We start from the raw sequence: 22305 nt of genomic DNA on the forward strand, positions 1-22305 counted from the left end.
CACCCAAAACTCAAAAAAAGAATGAAAGCGAAAGTGGTAAAAAAATGTGCATATTGTTCGCCTTTAAGGATCCTAAATATGAAACATTTTTTTGAACTTAAATCTACCATTCCATTCTTATAAACCTAGCTTTCCATCAACTACCAAATTTTTTAATATTACCGATAGCTAAATTTTTATAATTGATGATTTGTAATAATAGGTACCTGAAATATTTTGATGAGACGACGATTCTCCAAGAAAAGGGATCAAGAAGAAAAAATGGAGAATCCCATTTCAACAAGGCATCGCAACAAATTTTGGTTCGTGTTCTTTCTTTTGTTTGTTTTTTGGTATTTTTTGCTTTATGAATTTGATTGGTCTTCTCTCCCCGGGCTCTCTTTGGTATCCCCCGATCAAGAAAACCATCTCCAATCTTTAGATTCGAGTTCCATCCTTAGAAAAAATGTTTCTAATGATCGAAATGTTACGATACCTTTGAATCATTCGCCGAGAAACATTGTATCAAGAAATGACACAAGTGGCATTTCGGGAAGAGATATGAATGTTTCAACATACACAGAAACAGATTATGAAATTCGAGATCTTGAAGAGCTACAAAAAGAATTAGAACCCCAGTTACCACAAGAAGGGGAAGAATTTGACGACGACGACGACGACAGAGGTGAAAACGGGAGGAAAACAAAACCATGCAATGGTAGATATATCTATGTACACGATCTACCTACACGATACAATGACGATCTGATAAATCAATGCAAGTTATTGAACAAATGGTTTAACATGTGCCCTTATTTCGGCAACCTAGGACTTGGGCAACGACTCGGGAACCCTCAGAGGCGTTTCTTGAGCTCCGGTTGGTATACTACACACCAATTCGCGTTAGAGGTTATATTCCACAACAGAATGAAGCAATATGAATGCTTAACAAATGACTCATCAAAGGCTGCTGGAGTCTTTGTCCCATATTATCCAGGGTTGGATATTGCTAGATACTTGTGGGATCACTACAACACATCTGTTAAGGATTATGATACCATGGGATTGGTCAAATGGTTGAAAGAGAAACCTGAATGGAACAGAATGGGAGGGAGAGACCATTTCTTGGTTACAGGGCGCATAACATGGGATTTTCGAAGGGCAGTGGACGAGGACTCGGGTTGGGGGAACAAGCTCATGTTGTTGCCCGAGTCACAAAACATGACGATGCTGTCAATTGAGTCGAGTCCGTGGAACAAGAACGATTTTGCAATACCATATCCTACATATTTTCATCCTTCAAACGATGATCAGGTTCTCCAATGGCAAAATAAGTTGAGGAAGCAAAAGAAAAAGGCTTTATTTTGCTTTATCGGTGGCACACGTCCTAGTATGAAGGGCTCCATCCGAGGTGAAATCATGGAACAATGCAATGCAGCTAAACGCAAATGCAAGATGCTGGAATGTATAGATTCAAAAGAGAATTGTGTAAAGCCAGCTAATGTGATGAAGCTGTTTCAAAGCTCCGTTTTCTGCCTCCAGCCACCAGGGGACTCGTTCACCAGACGATCAACTTTTGATTCAATTCTTGCCGGCTGTATACCAGTTTTTTTCCATCCGGGCTCAGCCTATGTCCAATATCTGTGGCATCTGCCTAGGAATTATAAGAAATATTCCGTGTTCATATCGCAAGAGGATGTGAAGAACAAGAAAGTGAGTATTGAGAGATTACTATCTCGAATTCCAAAAAACAAGGTGTTATCCATGAGAGAAGAGGTGATTAAACTGATCCCAAAGGTTACTTATGCTGATCCGAAGTCGAGATTGGAGACAGTAGAAGATGCATTTGATCTAGCGGTGAAAGGAGTTCTTCAAAGAGTGGAGGGTTTGAGGAGAGATATGAAAGAAGGGAGAAATTCCAGTGATTTTGATGAAGAAAAGAGTTGGAAATACTACACCTTCGGGAAAACAGCAGAGCATGAATGGGATGATTTCTTTGATAGGACTAGGATTAGCTTTCAGTATACTTGATTGATATGATTGGATGATGGAATATACATATGATGAGTTCTTAGATAATTTTCAGATTATAGTTTCATAGATCTCTTGAGTCGCTGTAGGTAGTGGAAATCTGAGTGAATCATGCATATTTTACACTCTAGCTCATGTTCTGTGTTAATTGATGGGCACGAGCATGTTTAAATCACAGGCACATTCTTTTCCAAATGTTATTTGTTGACTTTACTCGGTGATCGAGGTATTGTGGTTTAGAAAAAATATATCAAAGTGATAATTTGTTAAAGCCTTTTATAACTCACAACAAAAAGAACGGAGATGTTTAATCGAAATTAGAGAATTGTTATTAATATTGGTCGCTAAATTTATTTTCGTCACGTCTTATAATTTAATATATTTTTGTAGCTTGATTTTTTTTCTAGTCACAAATTGTAGACCGAATTTTTATTTAGGTCTCTAAGTTGAGACCGACTCTAATTTGAAGCTGAAATATGAAAATGGTCACTTATAAAGCTTAAATATTTTTAAATTTTCCACTAGCATTCATTCGCATCGCTCCAGTAATCTCTCCAAACCTAAAAAACTTGCCTTTCAACTCTTCCAACACCATCGACGCTTGTCAACCGTCTACTGGCGCCGCCGACTACAACAGTGTCTTCCATAGCTCTTTCATTCTCCTATTATAGGCAATTTTCTAAATTTTAGGATTTCTTTCTCTTCTTTGATTTCTTTCAGGAGAAATTGACACACAACTGCACAAGTGCTTGTGATGAGTGACTGTTCACAAATTTTACAGATGATAATGCTTTCACGTTTGAGTTACATTTTACTTTATTAAGGTACATAAAGGTAACACGTACTTCACGTGAAGATAAATTGACGTATAAAAAGTAAAGCATGTGTCATTCAGGATAATTACCCATAAACAAGAGAGATATAATTACTTTATTGTGCTGGAAATGATAGGTCTCATTCAAGATAATTGCTGCTGATTAAATAAATGTAGCTAGAAAATATATATTTAAAATAATGATACAACAAGAATAAAAACCAAAATATTGAAAAAAAAAAGGTTCAACTAACATGGAAGCTTAGTTTATCCTACATTTTCAGGCTAATAACGATCCTTAAAGAATAAATGAAGCATATGTTTATTCAGATGAAATGGTGGTTCAACATGAACTTTTAATCGACCTATTACTATCTTGTGGAAGCGAGAGCAGAGCTACGATCCATGTCTTGGATGAATAGAGTCAATCAAAAGTGTGCCAAACTGTATACTAAAATCCATGCTAGCTGTGATATAATCAGAAGATTAGATTGTGACAAAGTATGAACTAAACATATCTAAGTATGAGCATTTGTAATGAGGAAAATGCTAAACCTACCAGAAACAGAGATACGGAAGCAAAGAGCCCTTCCTGAAGAAGGGCTCCATGACCGCCAAATTCCTCTTCGTCAATTTTCAGTACAATAGCATAATATGCATAGATGATCCCAGTGGATAACGCCACAAACCTGGATATCAAAATAGCAGCATAAATAACTCAGGCAACTTTCTTTGTTTCAAAAGAGACATGGAATGAAAACAAGTCATTAACGTAGAGTTAGTCCTGGCAAAATACTTTGGGAGTATATAACCTTGACCATAGTAACTAATTGCATTGGTATCTTAAAAGTAGCATACTGTGGAGGACTCCCATAGTCCAAGATAGTTGAGTCCCCAAAATGATTATAAAACCATTAAAATTTCATTATTCTACAACTCAAATTACTAGTTGACACTCAGCATCCAAGTCCTCATCTAAAGAAATGCTTAAACAACAGCAGTTTCATTTATGCAAGGCTTTGCACGAACTCAGTGTCCCAGACACACAATTTAATCACTGCTCAATCATTATGCTATGATACTGTTATCATGGGATTTTATGAAGTGTCTTGTCATGTTATTGCTTTTTGCAGGACCACTGTTGTGTAGGCAATGACGATGGAAATAAATAAAGAAAAAGGTGTCCATGCAGGATGCTCCGTGAGAGGGTACATATCAATTAAACAATATTTTTAGCAGCAACACACGTAAGAAGGAAGTCGACTAGATTTGACGCATGATGTAGTGGAACTCAGATTTATTTTATCTTATTACTTTGATATTTAGTCTTCTAATTAAACAAGTATGGTGCTTTATACCGTTGATGTTTCACAGTTAGAACATGAATGGTTTTATGATTTTTGACAGATAACTCAAGAGACCTCTATTTTTGTCACTAGAAGTAAATATCCAGAGCCTACATTAATGTCCTCTAGGAAAGATGTATTTGAAATAACTATAGATGAAAATGAACTCAGGGGAATACAACGAGTCCAATCAACATTCCATCTCAACTTGATTTCTTGGAAATATCAAGTATTGAGTTGTAAACTAGCTTTCTGACACCATTTTTATATTTATGTTTTGATGTCTTCTTCTGAGTGGCACGATTATCACCATCTTCTTTCCCCCATCTTGGGCTTTCTTCACTGCTTCTACCATGCAAGTTCCATTCCCCTTTCTTCACCTTTTGGCTGTAGCGTCTTTATACTCTATTTTTTGGGGTTCTTTGCGGCTTAGCCAATGATAAAATATTACTTGTATCATGATTAAAAATGTAGGTAGTTGAGTCAATAATTTTCTGTAGGTTATTTATAGTTAGTTGGCAATATGATCAACTGTTTTACATTTTTTTAGAAGTTAGCCCAAGTATAAACAGACGCAAGGCAACGGTACCACAATGTAAATTTGTCTCGATCCCATATTAGAATCATCTCGGAAACATGTATTAAAGAAACGCTGAACTAGAATATTGACTAAAGAATAATAATATGGGAATTGTCACAAAGTTAAACAAGTGCAATAAATTTATTAGATTACCATCTGCCAATAATTATATGTCTAACATGACAAGAGCTTCACACTTCCAAAAACATAAATGTATCCACCACACTTTTAATCTAAAAAAGCTTCATGCATTCAAAAGTAGCAATTATAATAATAATAAAAAAAGAATGCTAAAGAGCAGTAACTTACAGGAGAAACCAGATGCCCCCAACTAAGGGAATCGCACCGCATAGCAATCCAAATATGAGGGCTAATGCTTGTCTAATCCAATGTAAAACATCAGCCAGTTGATCCTGTGACAGATAATTAATAACGTTACTTTGAATTAGATGGTAACACCTCAAGGACATAGGAATATATTAAATTTCTCAGTCAAAGTTGTTTATAAATATTATATGGATATTCAAGCTATCGGTTTATTCCAGAAACATAATTTCAATGCAAATGTCACCAGTATAACCCACAATAGCCTTTGAATACTCAGCCTTCATTATTTCCAACATGTGAAATATGCAGTAATTTCTCACTGTGTGTGTTTATAAAAGCCAAAAAATTGATGAAAAACGCCTCCACTGTTTGAAGTTTCCCTCTCCCTTTCTACTGTAAAGTGCATTTTGTAACAATGTAGAAAACAAATCCATTCTAGTCCAAAAAAAATGTCACTCTAAATTTAAGAAATACATAGATATTTTTCTTCCAAGAACTCAAGAAGTAAACTATTCTGTACTAATTACTATAGTTCCCTAAATACCTTAAACACAACAATCAACCTCACACATCCTAGCCAACATAGTAACATTTTGTTAAACCATGTTTTGCAGTAAGTGCTAATTAATTCTTCAATACCCAGATCAAGAAATTTTCGAGGTACCATCACCGATCTCAATCTAGGTACCTCCTTTGAGTAAATACATGTAATTCTAAATAGCATGATCAACAAAATTTATCATCCATGTCTTCTGGATTTCTCACCTTAAAATATCAACAATTATCCGAAAAAAAAAATCAAGAATCACGGCAAAAAGTAACTTTTTTCCTTTCAGGGTTTGACAAAATGTACGCAATAAAGCCTAGGAAAACAACAACAACAATAAATAGATATGAAAGAAAAAGAAGAGATTATGAAACCTTATCCCAAGAAGCATCGGGATCCAACAGCTTCGTTATGTTAAACGCCGATATGTGATCGTTCTGATGCAGAAGCTGCGTTTCCTGTTGAATATTTAATTTCGCCGATTTCCTTTGCTTCATCTTTGGTGTAAACAGATACAATTAAAATCCAGTAAACTCCCAAAAATAACTCAATGTGGAAAAAAAGTCTTGTTCGATGAATTCGAACCCCAGAGCAGATTTGTGAACTTGAAAATTGAGAAGGGGAATAATACGCCGCAGTGAATCATATATAGTTGGAAACGAAGGAATTAGAGACCTAAAGAGATTTGGATTCTATTGGAGAAACAATCTCAGCAAATTTAGGTTTGTGATTTATTTATGGGTGAGTGTGATGTGAGACAGTGAAACGGATCTTAACAGACAGATTGACCCATCAATATTTTCAATAAAAGTAAGGTAAAAATTTGTGTGAGACGGTTTCACGGATCGTATTTGTGAGACTGATATCTTATTGAGTCATCCATAAGAAAATATTATTTTTTATAGTGGGTCTAATGTGAGACCGTCTTACGTATCATAATCTGTGAGACGGGTCAACTCTATCCATATTCACAATAAAAAATAATATTCTTAGCATAAAAAGTAATATTTTTTCATGAGTGACCCAAATAAGAGATCCGTCTCACAAATATAACCCGTGAGACCGTCTCACACAAGATTTTGTCTAATTTTTATGCTAAGAGTATTACTTTTTATTGTAAATATGGATAGGGTTGACTCGTCTCACATATTATGATCCGTGAGACGATCTCACATGAGACTCATTCAAAAAGTAATACTTTTAGCATAAAATGTAATACTTTTTCATGGATAACACAAATAAGAGATCCGTCTCACGAATACGACCCGTAAAACTGTTTCACACCAATTTTTACTTTTATTTATTTATTAGTTGTCAAAAATTTGGATTCTATTATTCCCTCTGGCTTTTAGCAAGCGATTCTACATATATAAAAATTGGTATTAAAATAATTATTTTGTGAAAAATTTAGATATTACATTAAATTTCAAACTCTAAATATTATTTTTTATTATAAGTTTTTATGATAAGAGAGATATGATAATTTAAAAAGTCAAAAGTATAAATAAAGACTAAGAAAAAAATTATTAAGATATTGAGGTATATATAAGATATGATTTATTAAAATAAGCTTTTATAATTTTTTTATTAACTATATATTTAACAAGTTCATAGAAGTCGTGCCTAAAGGTACATCAAACGTGATCATTACTGACCAAGATCCTACTATAACAAAGGCCATTGCGCAAGTTTTCCAACAAGTAGTGCATCGATATTGTTTGTGGCATATACTGAAAAAATTTAAGATAAATTAAATCATGTGACTTTTCGTGACTACTATCGAAGCATAAAGAACGTCATTCAAAATTCTACAACACCTAATTAATTTTATAAGTCTTGGGAAGATGTTATCAAGTGTGCTAATTTGGAAAAAAAATGATTGGTTGTTATTGATGTATGAATTACTGACAGAAGTTGGTGCCAGCATATTTTAGCCATGTATTTTGTGCTGGAATCTCAAGTAGGTCAGAGATCTGAAAGTTCACATGCATTTTTCAAGAAGTATGTCTCTAATAAGAACTCATTGATGGATTTTACCACTCGTTTCAATAGGGCACTCTGACATCAAAGACACAATGAGTTAGTTGCTGACCATATTTATTTGAATGAGTGTCCCAAAATTAAGTCAAAGAGGCCAATGAAACTCAAATGGTTAAGGTGTACACGAAAAAAAATGGTTAGAGTTTCGAAGTGAAATGAATGATAGTGATGGTTATTTTCTGCAACAAACGTATGAAGGAGTTGAATTAGTGGTTTACAATGTGATGAATTTTCAAAGTTGTTCTTCCTCCAAACCAAGGGTGCTCACTCATAATAAACCTGATGGACTATATATCATGTAGTTGTATGAAATTTGAGTTCGATGGCATTCCATGCAGATATATGTTAGCTTTTTTTCGTATTAGCCAAATGTATCAATTACCTGATAAGTATATACTGAAACTATGGACACGAGTTGCAAAGGTTGATGCCATATATTTTATGACTGAGCAAAATAGCATCGATGATTCAGAAAAGAGTTTGATGTCAAGACACTCGAGGTTATCTTATAAAGCTTCCGTAGCAATTGATGATGCGTCGTTGACTAATGAGGGGACAAACTTCTTGGATGAACAATTAGATTATATTTTAAGCAAAATTAAAGAGATAAACACCAGCAAAACTTTCAACAGTGAAAGTCAAAAGAAGAAAACCATGGATGTGGTCCTTGGTATAATTGATCCTTCTGAAATAAGAGCAAATGGGTGTGGGAAGTGATTGAAATCATCCAAGGAAAAGTCAATCTCAAATGCCAGACTATGTCGTGGATGTGGGAGTCGAGGCGTGTCTCATGACAAGTGCAATTGTCCAATTTTGAATAACGGATATGTGTTGATTAATATTGTGTGTATTTTATATTTTTTTTACAAACCAAATAATTTCATTTATTTTGTAAATATGACGATATGTCGTTTACTAGATCAACTTATACATGATCATCATAACAACGATGACAACATAGATGAAGAAGATTTTGCATCGATGGCTGATACTTTAAATGTTTAATTTTTTTAAACAATAGTGTTATGAGATATTGATGTTAAGAATTGTATTTATTATTGCAGATTCTAACAACATGCGAACAACTGGAACACATTTGGATGAATGAATTAAGTTCATTTATGTACGAGAATCTCTTTTTTGTTTTTCATTTTTTAATCTTTTGGTACATCGTGTTATTCTTTTTTTTTCATTCAGTTCCATCTATTAGATTGCTTAAGTTCTTTATTTATTTATTTATTTATTTGATTTTCAAAATTTTTTTCTATTATATTGAAATCATCTTAATTGAGATGAGTATAAACCCGGCCAACGGATCTAGAAGATGGTTCCGAGCAAGCTAACAATTTTTTAATCTCTTCTTGTTAACTTATTATTAAAATACTATTGTTTGAAAATATTTTTGATTAAAGTATTAATATATGAATTTTTTGTGCATCTAGTAGTTATAAAAATATGTATAATGTGTAACTTGTATGTAGGTACAAATCAGATTGGACTCATTTATTAATTTATAGTAGGTATTTACAAATATATATTTAATCTCTAATTTAATAATACATTCGTGTAATTCAATAATTTTTTCATAAACTATATGATTATTAGTAGCTAATAATTGTGTAGAATCTGAATAAATTTTAATAAATAAAATCAATGTGACCATTATATTATATTTTTAAAGAAAAAATCAGATTCCATTTAAGCAGTATTTAACTGGACGACCACTGAACCTGCGTCGTAACGTGGAGACGTCATCTATTTGTTTTCAACGGTTGGATATTAGGCGTGTAACACACGTACGATCAATAGGAAAGCAGTGTCCCATTATAGGGCAAGAACCGCCAATTAGACTTGATCTTTCAACCCATTTTTACCCCTGATGATTCATATAATATACGAATTGCCACAGAAGTTGATTTTTAATTTTCTATAAACGATCATCTTGAATTGGAGAACTCTTCTTCGTGCAGATCGCTGGGTCGATTTAGGGTTGAAAATTCCAATTTTCTCAGTTTCTCGGAATCTTCATTGATTGGATTGAGGATTTCGGATTCGTTCGTGGATTTTCGATTTTTTTATAAGGAGGTTGTTTTGTAATTCCGGTGTAAGGAAATGGGTAGTCCGAAGAAAGATCAAAGCAAGGGGGGGTTCTTCTCGGCGATGACGTCCGGATTGTCGATGTTCAGCAACGCCATGCATAGATCTGTCAACGGGTAAATGAACATACTGTAATTTTTAAGGTTTACGGAACGGAAAGTTATATTTCTGTGTTCACAATCTCAATTTGATTTCCAGAAATCAGGTGGTGGATATATTCCGGCTGAATTCCCGGCTGATATATGTTCACCTGTGGACTCATATTATCTAAGCTAGAATTTTGAATTTGCTGCAATGATACGCGTGCAGTGGAGCTCATTATTTCCCAATTGATTTGATGATTGATGAGATTTTACTCGCTTTTAAATTTTTCTGCTTATTTGTTAGCCTCTATAGATGTTCTAGTGGCAAATCTCCGAGAAAAGGGACGTACCATTGATGATTTCATGTATATAACCCTTGCTCTGTTTCTTATTATTTGAAAAATATTGAGGGTGGGAATGAGATTTTCTTTTTAAGTATTATATTTTGGTCAATGATTTAGTTTCCTCATTTTTTGGCAAATCGTTTGCTCGCTTTGGGAACGAATGAGGAAGATGATATAGCTAGTGAACTGTACTTTTAACGTTTTGACAATATATAGGAGAATGGGATGAAAGTGTAACTTGTTGCGAGAACGCCGACTTGAATTTTTGGTTTGGCGATGTAATACATTGGAGCTTATTTTTTTTTTTTGCGATACAAGTCACTGATGAATCAATCACATGGGAAACACGGTTTGATAAAAGCATTAGAAGATCTAGAATATGTCATGTGTAAACAGTTGAAATTAATGTTGGTCTGGATTTTACAATGGTGGAGCAAGAGATCTGGATTTCCATTTTTGGAGATGCAAGAGTCAATATTGAGCTTTCATTGCCTAAAAATTGGTTCCCTTAGAGTTGGCTCAAGTATATAATAAGTGGCTTTGCTCTATACTTGACTATGCTAATGTGCATACCTTTAATTCATTAATGCGCACACACAGATGCACTCATATTCATCATGTTCATCTTGATAAAGATGATCAAGGAATGAGACCTTTCTGTTGCATGAATAGATTCTTCCATCTTTCCAATGCATGAAAATTTTATATTTTTATCTGAGAAACACATTACCTGTTGCTAGATTGTTAGGGTATGAAGGTGTTGAAGTTATAAATCCTGAAGGAGGCAAAGAATGATGCAGAAGAGGAAGCACAGAGAGGAAGATGGAAGAAAGAGGTGAGTTGTCTAGTGGCTATATTAATTTAAATGAGGATCTTGATGACAGTTTATGGATTTATATTCATGATCTTGCAATTAATGTAATGAATTAGGTTGTTGTATCGTCAGCAGACACTTTGAAAAAGACTAATTAACTGTTTCTTCTGCTGAGATTGAAATTTGAATTAGTTGGACATCGGTAAAAATTTTGAGTCAAAGGAAAATATGGTTTGATTTTAACCAAGATTGATTTGTGCATGACAAATTGCAAATTATGACCCTCAATTGAGTAGTTAGACATGTTGGCATTTTTGTTAGGAGTTTTTTGACATTGATGTAATTTTTCCTTATAATACCTATCACCTTAGGCATGTATAAGTTTTTGTTGGAGACGTTTATGCAGTTGGAAACAGCGATGTCTCCATAAACCTATTTAAATGGCTGGTGGCTACGCAAAACTTCACAATTCACATATACTTGGGATTATACCAGTACTGTTTCTGGATGGCAATACTGACTGGTAACCATGCACTAAACATTTGTTAGGGTGAGGAGTGCTAAAAAAGATTTACTTGTTTGAAGCACTTTTCTCTATTTTATAACGCACTCCGGCTCCCGAGCAGGAGCCTATATGTCTAATTTTTATTAGACTATGTTGGAGGGGGTTCCCTTTTTATTCAAGCTTATGAGACTTCAAGTTGTGTTGTAAGTGGTTGTTTCTTTTCTGCGTGTGTGTGGATGTTTGTACTGATAGATCTATTAATTCCTTAAAGGAACGCGACGGTTACTGGAAGATGATGCAAAAATACATTGGTGCAGATGTTACATCGATGGTGACCCTCCCTGTTCTTATATTTGAGCCAATGACAATGATTCAGAAAGTGGCAGAGGTACACGCATATTCATCGAATACTATGCTGCTCCTTTAATAGTGTCATTTCATGCAAAGTAATGCTTATTATACCATTATCATACAGTTAATGGAATATTCACACCTTTTAGATCAAGCAGATGAATGTGAAGATCCATACTTGCGGTTGGTGTATGCATGTGCGTTTTTCTTACGTTTAGTAGTACAACTGATCAATACTTCGATATGAACAAAGTTATTTTATGCCCATTAATTTTGATACTGGAGATCCAATTAAAATACATTAAAGGAACTTCTCTTATTTGATGCAGCATCATGGGCAATTTCTGTTTATTTTGCCTATCAGCGCACCTGGAAGCCTTTCAATCCAATTCTTGGTGAGACATATGAAATGGTTAACCATGGTGGAATTTCGTTCATCTCCGAGCAGGTGAGGCTAGACTTGTGATCGATAATCTGATTGAGCCTCATGTGTTGAATTTTCAGCATGATGTGCCCCTTAGACTTGTGCATCGTAATCTGGTTGAGCCTCATGATTGAATTCTCAGCATGATGTGCATCAGTGGTTGAATCTTGAAACACCGGATTTACCATGATGAAGTCGACGTTGTTCTGTTGGGTTATTTGGATTCTTTTATTTGATATCAATGTTTTAACATTATGCAGATCAGCCATCATCCTCCTATGAGTGCTGGGCACGCTGAAAATGAACACTTCACATATGATGTGACATCTAAGTTAAAAACTAAATTTTTAGGGAACTCTCTTGATATCTATCCTGTTGGAAGGTAAGTTTGTGTATCGATTTTTGACTAGTTAGGACGTTTTCAGTTTATTAATTTTGTGATGACAGTTTTAGGCATCCTCATGTTTCTCTAATGCAGAACACGTGTAACTCTCAAGCGCGATGGTGTTATCTTAGACTTGGTTCCTCCTCCAACCAAAGTCAACAATTTGATCTTTGGACGAACATGGGTGGATTCACCTGGAGAAATGGTCATGACAAACTTGACCACTGGGGACAAAGTCGTACTCTATTTTCAACCCTGTGGTTGGTTTGGGTATGTTGATTTATATATAATCTTTGATCTTTTTACTTTAGAGTTAGCATTTAGGGTTCAAGAAACAGTTTCTATCGATGTGTTTGGTGCGAATGAAAGTGACAAGCCGTTGAAGATTTTCAGATTGCTTTGGCTATAGGCTATAACATAGTCTAATGGCAAATCTTTCAGATGGATTTTAGGAATGTGGAAACTTCTGAAAGTTGTGTTTTTTAGAAGATGAGCAATACTGAATGCCATTACAAACTAAAATCATATTCCTGTAACTTCAGAATGCTCCCTTTCCCCTTTTCATCATCAAAATGATTTATTGTTAGAAAATCTGATAATGTTTTCAATATTTCTCCCGATAATAGGAAACAACAATTTATGGCTTTCTTTGAATCGTTCTCTTAAATATAATGAACCAATGTTTCTATGTAGTGAATGTTGTTTTCATCGTTAATTTTATGTGTAGATTTTTTTCGTGCTTTAGAATCTCTCTTTGGTCTGCTTCTGATGCTAGCTGACCATTTTTTTTGCAGGGCTAATCGATATGAGGTAGATGGATACGTATATAATGCTGATGAGGAACCAAAAATTTTGATGACCGGGAAATGGAGCGAGTCGATGAGTTATCAACCGTGTGATTTGGAAGGAGAACCTCTTCCTGGCACAGAACTGAAAGAGGTTAACTTCATGATTTTCTCTTATTCCTTTTTCATGTTATTGTATGTTACAATGTGAAAAGGAGAATTATGACCTGTTATATGAAACTATCATCAAATAAGGGCTAGAGTCTGTGTTGCATGCTATTATATGATTTCTTTTGTATTGATTGTTTTTTCCTTGGGGACTCATCGCTTGAATTTCGTGGGTAAGATAAAATGTTGGAATATTTGTTGTAGCATTGTCATCCCTTCGGATTTGCTGATGTAATAAGATGTTTATTTAAGTTATTTTTATCCGTAAGTCCATACTGTAGCTTACTGGTGGTTCAAGTTTTCTGCCTTTATGAATTGCCTTTGCTTTGCGAAACAATAATCTATTCTGTATTATGGCCTGACTGGTTGATAGCTAAGAAGACATGCTTGTGCAGGTTTGGCATCTTGCAGAAACTCCAGCAAATGACAAATTTCAATACACCCACTTCGCACATAAAATAAACAGTTTTGATACTGCTCCCAAGGAGTTGTTGGCATCAGATTCTCGGTTACGTCCTGACAGATGGGCACTTGAGAAAGGTGACCTCTCCAAGGCCGGTGCAGAGAAGAGCAGGTCCATTCCTCATCCAATGGATATACTGCCTTATTTCTTTGTTGCCTTTTTGCTTGTGAACTTGTCGATCGCTATAAAAAATTATCAATAGAGGATAGGATAGGCTATGCGTCTAGTCAATATTAAGTGAAATGAGTTACACTAGTGCATGATGTTCATTGGAATTCACGTTTTAATTTCACATTCAACTCCTTGTTAAAACAATGAGTATGCTCCTATAGATGTTTGTGGATGTTACTCGGTGCAAAATTGTCCACCACAACTCAGTTTTGTGGTTAAAATGATAAATTGGCATCCCCTATATAATATACAGGCCACTTGGTACAAGACCATGTTTTACAAGCTTATATCGACAATTGACAGGTCACTTTTGTTGATGTGATTGATTTACATATTCCGTGTATTTGTATTTTAATGTAATTTTAAATATTATTTTGTTTCATTTCCTTCGGTTTTTCCACTTCTTCGCATGGATCCTTTCATCATTTTTTATCATTTACACTCAACGAATCTAGGTTTTTCAGATTTTGTTCTTTCATCACTTTGAAAAATGAATGTTATCCTTTATGATACTCACAACTTGGGTCAGTGGTAACCGTTTCTTTTAATTTTGTCATCTCTGAATATTCTTGCAATACATCTGTTCAGTTTGGAAGAGAAACAGAGAGCTGAAAAAAGAAACCGGGAAGCAAAAGGTGACATATTCACACCGAAATGGTTTGATCAAACGGACGAAGTTACACCGACACCCTGGGGAGACCTTGAGGTATACCGTTACAACGGCAAGTACACTGAGCACCGGAATGCTATTGAGAAATCAATTGCCGTGGACACAAGTGATGTCCAGTCGACAGAATTCAATCCATGGCAGTATGCTAATTTATCCGAATGAAGTACTTATTTTCTTTTGTTAAAGATGCAGTTGGTTTTACATGTGCCTGATGATTTGGTCTATGTTGGTGGGCTTGTAATTTTATGTCATAATTTTGAAGCCTTTGGTTATGTTTGTGTTAAGTAACTCTACTTTATTTGTATTTCGTTTCTCGTTTCAGATGTTCGTATCATATCGAGTGGTTTTCTAAAGTGCCAAACACCAGCAGATTTTCTCTCTATTGAATTTAGCTCAATTGGTCGGTGAAATTAAAATACTGTTATATCATATAAAATAATATATTTTAAATTCTAAATATCTTAAATGTATATATAAATAATAATTAAAAGATATTATATATAGTTTAATTTTTTTTAATTTAATTTTTGTGGCGAACGATAAAGGTAATATAAATATCAAGACTATTCTCAAACAATATCTTGGAAATTTTTTACAATCAAATTGTCAAGTTTAGATTAGAAGCGATTTAGTTTTAATCATCATAAATTTAATTAATAAATTATACATTAAATACCATAATAAACTGTACCGCAAGTCCGCAATGAAGGTGTTATTTTTGTATATAAAAACAAATGAAGTTTCCAGTTGAGCCCAATAAAAGCCACGTCGGCTGATCTTTCATCTGACGTGGCAATTGATGTCGAACTGTCAATACGTGGAGAGTTTGCTTTGACTTCATATATCAAATGACCATATTAACCTTCTGAAAATAAATAGTTAATTAAATTATTGATGTTAGATCTCATGTGTGGTGCTGTGCCCAATCTTTGCTCGTCAGCCGAAACATGTGTAGTGTTACGTTTGTGCGATAAGTTTATTAATTACTAATTAATATATAGTTAGTTGTATTTTAAATATGCATTTATATTATAAAATATGAAATATAATAATGAGTAATATAATGAATGTTTTAGATAAATTAGAGATATATTGAAATCACAGATAATTTATAATTTATGTGATATTTATAAAGTGATCGTATTTTTGTTAAATAATTGAAATGACACTTTTGAACAATTAAAATGAGATAAAAGAAAGATTGGGAAGAATGTGGATCTCCTTCAGAACCGCCACGGGCCGTTCATTTGTCTCGTTGGAATATTCTTAAATTCCTTAATTTATCCTATTAATTTGTGTTATTTATCTAGGAATAGAAATTGTCTCTAACTTTTATTATCACCACATTTTCTTTTTTACTCCATGGTCCATATTATGATCGACTCAAGAAACCAGTACCAAACAGTTAATAATATTATGAATTTTTACGAATGAAATATTTATAACTATAGTTAGTGGTAGTTAACGACGTACAGGCGCTGTATTTATATAATTGTTATGCTTTTTAAAAATAGATTTTAATACATAAAAATGTGAGATTATATGTAATTTTTTTTAAAATAAATTGTGGATAATATGATAAATTCTTGAAGATTTTCAAAGTATTTATGACAAGCTATTTAGTTTATGTCCGTTGGAAGTACTTACTTGTGTTTTATGGTTTTGGGTATGGAGAATTTATCTGCTAAGTTTGAGTAAAACCGGAGATACTTGTTGGCTAAGCATGATTTTGGTGAGTTTTAAAGCCAAAGCTTTTGCAAAGACAAACCTCCTCGCAACTCGGATTTCCAACCAACCTTAAAAGTTTACTAAAATTCTCTCGCTTGCCTTGGTGACCCAACGTTCTTCTCGGTTGTGTAAAGGAGACAAGGCCACGAGATTCTCATCTCTCTCCACGTGGCACTATCCCAATTCGTATTTGTCCCAGAAAAGAACAGGTCTTCAGGCAGTTTCTTTACCGCAACCCACTGGCTGTAGCCAGTGAAGTTACCGATAGGCCCGGTGACAGGGGTCAATTATATAAGAGATGGGGTTTAAGCAATGGCATGGGGGATGGTTTACACAGGGTTTTTGGCCATATATCGTTCTCATGTCTCACAGAGGTAAAAAAAAAAAAAAACTGGGTTATAAAACAGAGGGAATTTATTTCTCGGGTTTTTCAGGAGTTTTTTTTCTTTAGATTGCGAGATTGGCTAGAGTTTTTGGGTCATACGAATGGGAATTTTGGATTCTTTTGTTGTTTAGATTAGTAATCTCGAGAAAAAGTTTGATCTTGCATCGTTGTGGGTATGAATTCGGGGAAATCCTGAAGGGTTTTGTTTTCTGAAGGAAAATTTGCCGGAATCTATGGTTGGTTCTTTGAATGTGAGATGATCTAATTCTGTGGTCCTTTGATCTGTATTTTGGTAAAGTTGACGACTTTGGTTCAAAAGTGAAAATCTTTCGAGAGTGAAAGAAAGTTATAACTTATTTGGTTTATTATTATTCAATGATCCATGTTTTGAATTTCATCTTTCACGTTCGATCTGGGATTTTTTCATGCAAAGTGTCTTTTATCTTGGTTTAGATGATAAGGTGCCGAAATCTCGAAGGATGGTTAAGATCCATCAATAACAAGTTATTGACACTATTATAAAATAAATAGTTGGTTTGGGCTCATCTTTGAACCATTGCACGCTTGATAATTCTTGAAAATTCACTGATATATGAAATAATCGTGCATTTGTGGTTTAAGATGATTTTTACCGTGGTTTTCTCGAGGGCTTTTTTCTATTTATTGGCTGTCCTACAAAATGTATTTCCGCTCTATAGTTGACGATGCCTGAAGCCTAGTCGAGTGAGATAACCCTAGTCAGACGAGAAGAACCCTTTCCCGCCCGAGTCCAAGAACGACTCGGGCTCTTTCCAGGGCATCAATGGTGAAAAGAGTTAATGATTTAGTATTTAATATAAAAACAATGCTTTTTTATGCATCGTGTCCACTTTTTGGATTATTAACTGCTGCGTTGGTGCGCAAAAGGTTTAAACTTTGAATGAATTTCATCATCTAAATTTAGTGTGATCTCGAGGAGTTAATTTACTTTCTGCATTTGCATATTTTCTATATTTTCAGAGGTCCTGATGTGTACTAATATTGAAATGGATTTCAATAGGTACACTGTTAGATTTGTGGGAAATTTCGAGCACTACTGTTTTGCAGTTATATCTCTTGTTGAAAATTTCTGGGCGTTTTTCATCGATCGTGACGTTATTCAGCCCTTGTAGTGTTCTCAATGTGGGTCGTGCTTATTCAAACATAAGTTTTACGAGAAATCCAAAAAACAATATTTGTTTACGTTAAGACTCCATGCTGATGCAACCGACCTAATCTCGCTCTATTTTCAGTGAATTTTAGATGTCAAAATTTAATTCACTTTCTTACCCGCATTTTTTTAGATTTCCCTTTTATTATTAGATGTCAAAAGTTAATCCACCCATGTCGCTTCTGTTGGTCATTTACGAGTTATACGACACAAATTTTCGTATTGACACGCAATGATCTCGTTGTCGATGATGGTCTGTTGGCAGATTTATTGTAATTTGCAGTACTTCAACAATATTACAACTAACAGCACTCCTTGTTTGATGGATTGTCCAGGCTATGGTTTTTGAGTTATGGTGTTGCAAAAGAGGTTAGAATATGGTTTTAATGGCTATCAGGTGCCTCCTATGCCTCGAGCTACCCGATCAATCAGAGTAATTTTTGCTGTTCATGCTTGTATTATCATTTTCTTCCTATGTCTCATGGCTAATGGAAAATGGTTTATGTCCATTTATTCATCATCCCTTGTCTTAGAGGAGGCGCTCATTTGAGAGAAAAGCCAACGGCAGCCAAATGTGTGCATTTGATCTATTGGCTACTGTAGCTGGCAAGTTACTCTCTGAAGGGGAAAGTTCTTCTCCATCTGCGGATTCTTTTTCTCGAAAGGAGCAACTGGCACTTGTGCAAGATTCTGTTGGGAAACAAGAAAAGAACGAAGAGAAGCTGTTGGAAGGAAAGTTGTGTGATCAAGATTGCTACAAGAGGAACTTTCTTTTCACTGATATTGTCACAGAGAATCCCATTTCTGTTTTTGAATCGAACAAACCTGAATGTGCTAAAAAAGATGCAATCTCGAAGCCTAATTGCTCGGGAAAAGTTGATTCTGCTGAACATTTGGCTAACGATGACTGCAAGCTACGACTTGGAATTTTCACTCCTGTGAATCTTGACTCGTCTGGTTGTCGGTTCTCTTCTACTAGTGGATTGGATGATGAAAGTAGGAAAGCTAGGAATTTCCCAGTAACAAATCAGGCTGATATGCTTGATTCGCAACATCTACCCCCCAGATTAGTTAGTTCAGTTGATAGTGTAAAGTTTCACTTGTGCGGAGACCACTTTCCCAGTGGTTCTGTCCCTGTTATTCGGGAAAATGTAAAGTTAGTTACTAGAGATGATGACGGAAATTCTTCTGCGTGCACTGAAACAAGCACCAGAATTAAGAAGTTTAGGTCAGCATTTCGTGTCAGCAACATTGAAGGTCGGAGGTTACTAACATCTAAACCATGTGAAGTAGCACCAAATGTGAAGAATGATGACCGATATAGTGCTGGTGAGCTGCTTCTATATCATTTCGTTATTTTATAGGGTGATAATGATTGTACGGCATATTGAATTTGGTGTATCATGCCTACAGTTACGGAAAGATGCCATTATATTAACCGGAAGAGAATTATTAAACACCATAGATCCTTAAGGGATTATCCTTTCAAGAAGAGGAAGTTTTATGAATTTAACTTGGCGTCTAATTCTGATGAAGGCATCAGCTGTGATAGAATGTGTGCCGTTCCTGAAAATGGCACAAATAATAGTGCAATGGGTTCTCGTCCAAATCTTCAAAGGGGTAAATATTTACTTGTGGATTATGCTTGGATGTGATTGGCGATAGATTAATTAATCAATGCTATATGCAGTGATCAAAACTCCAACTTTCTCATCCAGCGAACGTGCGTCTTTTCTCTCTCAGAACCCCCAAGGTAAGAGAACTTTTCATGGAGTAAATTGATTTTTTTTCCTCGGCCCGGGCTTCGTATTTGAAGATGTTCTCATTTGGAATGTCTCATTTGACTCAGTGAAACTTAAGATCAAATCATTTAGGGTCCCAGATCTATTTATTGAAATACCAGAAACGGCAACCATTGGTTCCCTTAAGGTATTTTTTGAACTTCAAGTCACGGACTCTTCTAGCTGATTGTTCTGGTTACAGTAAGCTAGTTGGTTTATTTTTGGCTTTAATAATATCCCGCAGAAAACGGTTATGAAGGCAGTGAATGCAATATTAGGCCGCGGGCTACAAGTTGGAGTGCTTCTTCAGGGTAAGAAGATTCGAGATGATAGCAAAACTTTATGGCAGACCGGAATTTCTCATGATAACAAGATGGACACATTGGGTTTTACTCTTGAGCCAAACCACTCCTTTGCTCCATCGTCACAGCTATGTCCGGACGATCATCCATGCCAACTTCTGCACAACAATCCTCAAGCACTGGCAAGGTATTCTTTCCAGTATACGGGGATTCTTGAAGATTATATTTCTGCATCTGTCTCGTCTTTTGTCTCACAGATTAACTTGGTGCACTTCCAGGTACCCTTCGAGTCCCAATGTCCCTCGAAGTGCTATCCGAAGAAGGAATCTTGATACCCCACCAGGTCTCTCAGAAAATAATTTCAATAGTCTAGAAGAAAGTGATCATGATTCGGCTCCTGATTCGTCATTAAAGATACCTGGTGCACAATCAAAAGCACTTGTTCCTGTACCTTCGGTGGAACCAGATGCATTGGCCTTGATTCCGCTTAGGAAATGTAAGAGATCTGATTCTGCACAGCGTCGTATCCGCAGACCTTTCACTGTTTCTGAAGTAGAAGCTCTAGTTCATGCTGTTGAGAAACTTGGAACAGGACGGTATGTCTGGTGAAACTCTACGCTAAAACTATATGATAAAGGGTATGGTGATATATGCTTGCTGAAACCTATGGGAACCATTAGATGATGATAATTTCACCTAATGCATCAATTTTTTGGCTTTCGTGATTATATTGTTTGTCGGGGAGCCATACTCGCCCCAGACTTGCATGTAGTGGCTTCTTATGTGACGCAAGGATTGAGTTATGGTACTTGTTTTATAGTTTAAAAGATTTCGAGTTGCGCATCGGTTATGTCTTTAAGAAATATAGTGATTCGGTTACATATGTTCACTCATTAATGTAATCTTACTGCAGATGGCGGGATGTTAAGCTGAGAGCGTTTGATACTGCTAAACATAGAACATACGTAGATTTGAAGGTACGAATATCGAATCTACAACAGTTTCTTCGTATATGTATGTCTCTCGTTCTTGTGTCGCTTTTGATGCATTTCCTTGTTGCTAGCCATGCAAGAATACCCGGAAATCATATTTTATGCTACGGTCCCGTATAAAAACACATTTACCGTTTGAATTCTCAAGTGGTGGTCATATTCTGCAGTGAATTCTGAATAACTGCTCTTGTATTTCAGGACAAGTGGAAAACATTGGTTCACACAGCGAGAATTTCACCGCAACAAAGGCGAGGCGAGCCTGTGCCACAGGAACTCCTGGATCGAGTCTTGACTGCACATGCTTACTGGTCGCAGCAGCACCTAAAAACGAGCTCCATCCTTACATTCTTCTCTGAAAATAGTCGCTGTACAAACCCCTAATAATACTGGGATTATAGATATAGTCTCACTAGGTAAATATATTGTGACAAAAGGGCAGTCATTTGTTAGTTTGTATGTAATATTTGTGATTAATTATGCTTGATATGTATCTGAAATAAGTGGCTCCAGGCTGCTTCCTCAATTCTTTGGATCTAGAACTTTTCTATTTAATTCAAGTATTTTTAAACCAATTATTTGTTTGATTGATTTGATGTACATATATGTGTATGAGACACAGAAGATAATTTTATTGATTCCAACTTAAAAATTACACGACTCTCGATAGAAAAATATTAAAATGGTCAGAATCTTTAGTACACAACTAAAATTGAAATTTATAACATAATTGACTGAAATCAAAGAAACATGATAAAAAAATTTCCCAAAAATTGTTACAAAATAGAAAGAAGGATAAAAGAAAGAAAAAGGCAAATTCAAATACTTGATTTCTGGTTAAAAATAAAGTTAATTTTATTATTATTTTAGATTCAAATTTGAGTTGCATTGTCAATAAAAATTAATAAAAAAACTCTATTTTTTTAAATAGATTTCACACGATTACTATAATCAATTTTAGTCTTCAGTTAAATTAATTTAACAAAATAATCTTTTTATCATATGAA

At 35.0% G+C, this 22305-nt stretch overlaps 4 protein-coding genes across 14 annotated transcripts; 3 read left to right on the forward strand and 1 right to left on the reverse strand.

Annotated features, from left to right (window-relative positions):
* The first annotated feature begins 190 nt into the window (after positions 1-190).
* Positions 191-2015, forward strand: LOC140809514 (probable xyloglucan galactosyltransferase GT12). Its single transcript, XM_073167167.1, has one exon. The coding sequence runs from the start codon at positions 220-222 to the stop codon at positions 2008-2010; it is 1791 nt and encodes a 596-aa protein (XP_073023268.1). The 5' UTR covers positions 191-219; the 3' UTR covers positions 2011-2015.
* A 1029-nt stretch (positions 2016-3044) lies between these two features.
* LOC140808803 (uncharacterized) lies at positions 3045-6357 on the reverse strand. The gene is made up of 4 exons (XM_073166074.1): positions 5999-6357; positions 5060-5163; positions 3384-3513; positions 3045-3291 (listed from the first exon to the last, which is right to left on the reverse strand). Exons 1-4 carry the CDS (start codon positions 6119-6121, stop codon positions 3253-3255), a joined length of 396 nt encoding a protein of 131 aa, XP_073022175.1. The 5' UTR covers positions 6122-6357; the 3' UTR covers positions 3045-3252.
* A 3239-nt stretch (positions 6358-9596) lies between these two features.
* LOC140808802 (oxysterol-binding protein-related protein 3C-like) lies at positions 9597-15277 on the forward strand. Its single transcript, XM_073166073.1, is given in 11 exon segments — positions 9597-9877; positions 10929-10980; positions 10982-11023; positions 11779-11895; positions 11983-12055; positions 12188-12306; positions 12543-12664; positions 12761-12937; positions 13462-13606; positions 14016-14194; positions 14843-15277. Coding segments are annotated over 11 exon segments (1371 nt in total). The 5' UTR covers positions 9597-9776; the 3' UTR covers positions 15087-15277.
* A 1329-nt stretch (positions 15278-16606) lies between these two features.
* On the forward strand, positions 16607-21889 carry LOC140809394 (telomere repeat-binding protein 5-like). Of its 11 annotated transcripts, XM_073167006.1 has the most exons (11): positions 16607-17026; positions 18077-18198; positions 18562-18659; positions 18760-19555; positions 19640-19846; positions 19917-19979; positions 20076-20155; positions 20252-20496; positions 20588-20905; positions 21223-21286; positions 21500-21889. In XM_073167006.1, the coding sequence occupies exons 3-11, from the start codon at positions 18579-18581 to the stop codon at positions 21680-21682; spliced, it is 2037 nt and encodes a 678-aa protein (XP_073023107.1). In that variant the 5' UTR covers positions 16607-17026; positions 18077-18198; positions 18562-18578; the 3' UTR covers positions 21683-21889. The 11 variants fall into 11 exon arrangements, with proteins under 11 accessions (XP_073023107.1, XP_073023098.1, XP_073023102.1 ...); XM_073166997.1 differs by having other exon boundaries at positions 16608-17026; positions 18077-18659; XM_073167001.1 differs by lacking the exon at positions 18077-18198 and having other exon boundaries at positions 16608-17026; positions 18492-18659.
* The last annotated feature ends 416 nt before the right edge of the window (positions 21890-22305 follow it).

This window comes from Primulina eburnea, chromosome 13 (genome assembly GCF_022965805.1).
Source record: "Primulina eburnea isolate SZY01 chromosome 13, ASM2296580v1, whole genome shotgun sequence".
Classification (NCBI taxonomy): Eukaryota; Viridiplantae; Streptophyta; class Magnoliopsida; order Lamiales; family Gesneriaceae; genus Primulina; species Primulina eburnea.